Below are 6,469 nucleotides of genomic sequence, written 5' to 3'. Positions count from 1 at the left end.
ATAATGATGATGAAGATGATGATGATGATGATGATAATGATGATGATGATGAATGAAGCCACCACACAATGACAACAAAGAAATGATTCTAGTAACCAGCAACATTAGATTATAATGCAGTAAAGACGCAGTGACTGGGAGTACTATGCACATATTGCCGAGAGAGCACCAAAGGCCAGTTATAGTTGTGTTAAATTTTCAGCTACTGCAAAATCTCAATAATTCTCAAGAGACTCTAGGACACGTGTTGTCAAACTCAAGGCCAGGGGACCGTATCCGGACTGGCAAACAACTATATGTGTCATGGCGTGGTGAAATCAGGCGCCTCACTTTTAGGGTGTATGGGGTTATTGATATTATCTTGAAGCCTGTTCATTTGCCTTCCTTTTAGTGAAAAAATATCCATCTATGTTGAATAGAAGTTGAAATATTTGCGATTGAAGGTGGTCAGAGTCGCCTGGTTTCAGAGGTAAAATCAGTGAGAAAATCTCCATCAAAGTTTGGTAACTTCCATAGCCTGAGAGTCCTTGGAAACTGAAAGTTTACATTTTTGTGCCTTTAATCAATGTGAAAAATCCACACAAAAATGTGTTTTTAAATGATCAAAAAAGGTGTTGAGCGAAAATAAGAAAATTAGAAAAAAATTGCTCATCGGCCAAAGAAATGCCGATCTCTTTGAGTTCGTTATTTTGACGAGCACCTGATTTCACCACGATGCCTCACATATCATCTAGCCAGCAAGAGAATTTTAGCAGAACTTTATACTTCAAACATGAACGCACTTGTTGCCAAGACAAGATGCCAAGCACCCAGCTCTGACTTATTGGCATTAGAGAAAATTAGCATACTTTGATTGGTAAGCCTAACTGTTTAAAATTTGTCTGTTCCAATTCATAGCATTAGTCTAAAAAAAAAAAAGAAAAGATGTGTCTTTCTACTGCTCAATGTGTGTTGTTCCAATTCACTCTGCAACTTTACGTGTTATTTAATTTAGTTTGGTCCCCTCTGCAATTGAATTTGACATCGCTGCTTTAGCAGAAAGAGACTGAAGAGACTGACTGTCTTTGTGACAACAATTAGAAGAAGTTAAAACATTCTGGGACTGTTGGAGACATGAACTGTTCCTCCTATATTCATACATTCTGTACTGTCTACTTTTTGTCCTCAGATAGGATCACTTTTTTCCAATCTCCCCTGGGTAGGTTGTCTATGATAATATTACTGTTTGATAAGAGGATAGGAACATAAATGAAGGATATAGATGACATGGGTTGGTACAACAGGGTCCTAGTAACCAAACTGAACAAAAAGTCAGGGTATGATATTTTCCTTTCAAAATATAGTAATAATAATCATAATAATAATCATAATAATAATAATAATAATGATAATAATAATAATTTGAATTTATATAGCGCATTACTACTAGGCCACCCACGCCATACACAAATATTGTGAACAGTTCTTTCCTTACAGCAACTAGAAATTGATTTATACATAGAAGCTGTTCTTAATTGAACCTTGGCTTGACCAACAGATGAAAAGGGAAAGGGTAGCCCATTACCATCCAGGCGGTGAGAGATAATTGAACGTTCACCATTCCCCATAGTGCCATGTGACCCCTTGGGTGAACGAATGGAAATAGGCTGTTACTCAGATTTAAACAAACAAATAAAAAAAGATTGTCTAGTACTCATTGTTGAATTCTTAAGTCTCCAATAACACATTAGCCACTTTGAAATTGTTCCAAAGACAAATATATTTAAATACTAAAATGACAATAAAATACAGCGATACTGGAATGAGAACACTTGAGGTATGCACAGTCTCTTGTCACACATACCACTCTTTCACATCTTTCTTCTTGCCTCTTTTCCCTGTACATGACTCCCCGCCCGACGCCAGAGAGCCGTTGCCTTGAGATTTCTTGGACTGAAGCGCTGAGAAGTTCTGTGTCTCATCGACTTTGTATGTGCCCTCATCTCGTCCTCGGAGTTTGCACAGGACAATGCAAAGGACGATTACAGCCAGGAGAACACTGCCCGTAATGCCCAGGATCAAAACTGGAGGATATATGAAAAATAAAAAAATAAATAATAATAATAATAACAACAATGATAAATATGATATAGTAATAATAATAATAATAATAATAATAATAATGAAGATGATGATAATGATAATAATGATAATACTGATAATGATAAGATAATAATAATAATAATAATAATAATAATAATAATAATAATAATAATAATAATAATAATAATAATAATAGTAATAATAACCATCATCATCATCATAATAATAACATCATTAATGGTGATGATAATAATAATAACAACAACAACAACAACAAAAACACCAATAATAATAATAATAATAATAATAATAATAATAATAATAATAATAATAATAATAATAATAATAATAATGTAATATAATACAGTATAATATAATACAATATGAAACAATACAATAAATGTAATAATATAAAACAGTTTAATATAATATAATATAATATAATATAATATAATATAATATAATATAATATAATATAATATAATATAATATAACATATATATATACATATATAATACAATACAATATAATAAATATAATGTAATATAATATAATATAATATGATATATAACATAACATTTTAATATGGTATTTGTATAGCGTCATCTATCTCATTAATTTAAAAACAGAAATGACTTTACCTGACATTTGAATGAATAATTAAATGATTTGATACAACAGGGAAACTAGGGTCAGGAGGGTCAATATGGGTCAAGCTGAGAGACCATCAAGGTCATAATGGTTGGGTCACTGGGGTCATAAGTCATAATAAGGTGTCTTTGTGGTCATGAGGGTAACGGAGTCATTATGGGTGATGGTACTCATGGGGATCTCACAAAGCAAAGAGGTCATGGAGGTCACAATGGTTTCAGGGTTATGGGGTCACATAAAGGGGTGTGGGGGAGAGGGTAAAGGGTAAAATGGGAGAGCAGGAGAAAGCAGAAGAGAAATAAGTAATGTATGTTTGTTCTGAACTGATAGTATGAGTGGTAAAACCCAAAGTTTATTATGGTCTGCAATGAACTAGATGATTCTGACGTTTCTAAAAAAACTGCAATATTTGATAACAGTAACAGTATAAGGTATAGAAAGGTATAAGTTAAGAGAGAATTTACCGCTTGTAAGGGATAGCCTTGCACGGTATAGATTATGCGAAGCACCAGTTAACTTTTGAACCTGTTGTTAAGTTTATGTTGCAGCAGTAGGCTCTTTGTCATTGTATGCAAAAGACCTGAGTTCGATTCCAGTGTATGGAGAATTTTAATTGAGTATCTCCATTCTTCCGTTGAGATGTTGAGTCATTCTCTGGCCCAGGTTGGTCACGATAGGTAGGCTTAAAGCCTGTCTACTAAATAATCTAAATTGTGTCGATTTTTAGGGGGGAGGCTGGGGTGTAAAGTAAAACCTACTTTAAAAAAAAAAGAGCGGATGCCATTGAATGCCATAGACAATGACAGAAGAGAATAACAGTGGGGAAAAACCGACCCCCCCCCTCCCTCAGCCCAATCAAAAGGATAGCTATTCACCCTTTCACTGCCAGTAATGCTTATCATGCTCCACAATGCAACAGAAGAGCTCAAGACAGCTTCAGGGGCAACTGTGTACGGGTTAAACATCATCATCATCATCATCATCATCATCATCATCATCATCATCATCATCATCAAGAGCCAGATCTGCGACATACATCGGCGATCATGGTTTTCCATTCATTCCATTGCTCGAATGCTCTTTTTAAAAAAGCTACATTACCCTGATCTTTCCCTGTCACCCATCTGTTTAGGTTCTCCAAGTAGGTTGCTCTGGACCATCAATTTTCAATTCTCATCACTCACTCACTCACCCAAGTTCACTCCATCGTCGTCATCATCGTCATCAGTAGTCTTCCCAGGTTTCGTTGTCGACTTGTCAAAGTGCCCGTGGTACCCGTCTCTATTGTCTGTGGGCTCAATCTCCCCACTACCACCCACGTAATCAATGTCGCCGTTGCCCCCACCATCCCCTCCGTAGTCATGGCCGGAGCCAGAGGGAGAGAGGGTGGAGGAGGGAAGGGAGGGGTCGGGGCGTTGACGGAGCTGGGAGGAAGTCTCGCAGCCTTCACCTTGACATTTGGGGACGGGCCTGAGGAGGGTGGGGGAGAGAAAGGGGTGTGTTGTGAATGAGTGAGTGGGTGGGTGAGTGGGTGAGAGGATGTTTGGGTGTGTGAGTGTTTGTGTGTGTGTGTGTGTGTGTGTGTGTGTGTGTGTGTGTATGTGTGTGTGTGTGTGTGTTAAAGAGAGAGAGAGAGAGACAGATAGAGAGAAAGAGAGAGAGAAAGAGAGAGAGAAAGAGAGAGAGAGAAAGAGAGAGAGAGAGAGAGAGAGAGAGAGAGAGAGAGAGAGAGAGAGAGAGAGAGAGAGAGAGAGAGAGATACCCACCTTCCTAAATTCGTCCAACACATTAAAACAATAGACACACAGAAAAAAGCAAACAACATCCTGTACCCGTAAAAAAGCCCAACAAGCAAAAAACCCAAAACAACAACAAACAAAAACAAAACAAATTTTAAAAAGCAACAACAACAAAAAGCCAACAATAAATAACAAACAACAAAAGACAACAATAAATAACAAACAACAAAAGACAACCTCCCCAAACCAAAGAGAACTCCAAACCGTAAAAAACCCAACAAGAGCAAAATACAAACAAACAAACCAAAATCAAACTCTTCTCTTCTTCTCTTCTATCCCGTGGTTGGGGCAACCGTGGGGGCACCACTGCATCTGAAAACCAGCTCTCGCCATCTATTTTTGTCCTCTGCCTTCCTCAGATTGTCACCCGTTGTCTTTCCTGTCCACTCTGTAATGTTGTCCTCCCTTTTCCTTCTCTGCCTTTCTCTCTTTCTCTTTCCTTGTACGGTTCCTTGCAGGATTGTTTTGGCAAGTCCTGTGGATCTTGTGACATGCCCATACCATTTTAATTTTCTTATCTTCACTGTGGTCAGTAGATCTTCATACAGCCCCACTGCGTTGGTGATTCTCTTTCGTACCTCAGCATTTAAAACGTGGTCTTTGTACGAGATGTCAAGGAGTCTGCGGTAACATCTCATCTCTGCGGTCTGAATCTTTTTCTCTAATTCTGCTGTTAGTGTCCACGACTTGCAGGCGTATAAAAGTATTGAGATGACCAGTGAGCGCATTAGTCTGATTGTTGAGTTGTACGTGATGTTTCTGTCCCTCCAAATAGGCTTCAGTTTTGACAGCACAGCTGTTGTTTGCGTGATTCTAGAGAGAATTTCTGGTCTTGAGCCTTCATCTGAGACGATTGATCCAAGGTATTTGAAGCTGTTGACGGTCTCAAGTTTCTAGCCCCTGACTTTGATGTCTGCGTTGATGCCATTGGTGTTATTGGTCATTAGCTTGGTTTTCTCGGCACTGATCTCCATGCCGTAGGCTGCTGAGGTTGTGTCCAGTCGCTCTACTAGTGTGGCGAGCTCCTGTTCATCTCCTGCTAATCCATCGATGTCATCGGCAATAAATAACAAACAACAAAAGACAACAATAAATAACAAACAACAAAAGACAACAATAAATAACAAACAACAAAAGACAACAATAAATAACAAACAACAAAAGAGAAATATAACCCCACGGGGGGCAAAATCACACTAACAAGCACCCCCCCCCCAAAAAAAACAAAAAAAACCAAAAAAAAACCCCAACTCACTTGGGGGTTGTGGTGGGTGGCGGGGTGGTGGTCTTCACAATGACGACGGGCGTGATGATCTCCTCTATGCCAGAACCCACCGCCGAGCAGTCCTCCGAGTTGTCAAACTGGCAACCCGACCCCGCCCCGGCCTGGATGATGTCGTCATCAGTGACCCCGTCCCTGGGCGTGGTGTGCTGGACACGACAGGACAAATAAGGAGAGGGGGGAGGGGGGGGGGGGGTTGGTCAAAGGCATATATAAGTATTTTTTAATAAGTGAATGTATCTGTGTTTGTAAAGGAGAAAAAAAAAGGGGGTGGGGGTGTTGGCGGTCAAGGACGAATGTAAATGTACGTGTGTGTGTAAAGGAAGGGAAAAAACCGGGAGTGATGGTAGTCAAGGGCGAATATGAGAATGTATGTGTGTGTAAAGGACAAATGAAAAGGGGGGAGGGGTGTTGTGGTCAAGGGCGAATATGTAATATAATAGATGAGAATGTAAGTGTGTGTGTGTGTGTGTGTGTGTGTGTGTGTGTGTGTGTGTGTGTGTGTGTGTGTGTGTGTGTGTGTGTGTGTGTGTGTGTGTGTGTGTAAAGGAGTAAACGAAAAAAAACATGGAGAGGGGCGGTTGATCAAGGGTGAATATAAAATATGTGAATGTACGTGTTTGTGTTAAAGGGAAATAAAAAGGGAGAGGGGCGG

The 6,469-nt window shown here is 39.0% G+C and overlaps 1 protein-coding gene across 1 annotated transcript in view; it reads right to left on the bottom strand.

Moving 5' to 3' along the window:
* Window positions 1–1,833: 1,833 nt before the first annotated feature.
* The window catches only part of LOC100856796 (neurexin), a gene marked incomplete in the record, with an annotated part of 101,003 nt that continues 96,367 nt past the window's right edge, over window positions 1,834–6,469 (bottom strand). The window contains 3 exon segments of the mRNA NM_001253763.1: window positions 1,834–2,063; window positions 3,926–4,203; window positions 5,788–5,963. Of these exon segments, the coding sequence (NP_001240692.1) occupies window positions 1,834–2,063; window positions 3,926–4,203; window positions 5,788–5,963 (684 nt within the window).

Source organism: Aplysia californica, unplaced genomic scaffold (genome assembly GCF_000002075.1).
Source record: "Aplysia californica isolate F4 #8 unplaced genomic scaffold, AplCal3.0 scaffold00126, whole genome shotgun sequence".
Classification (NCBI taxonomy): Eukaryota; Metazoa; Mollusca; class Gastropoda; order Aplysiida; family Aplysiidae; genus Aplysia; species Aplysia californica.
The sequence above is the reverse complement of the archived record's forward strand: the minus strand, read 5'-3'. Positions and strand labels throughout refer to the sequence as shown.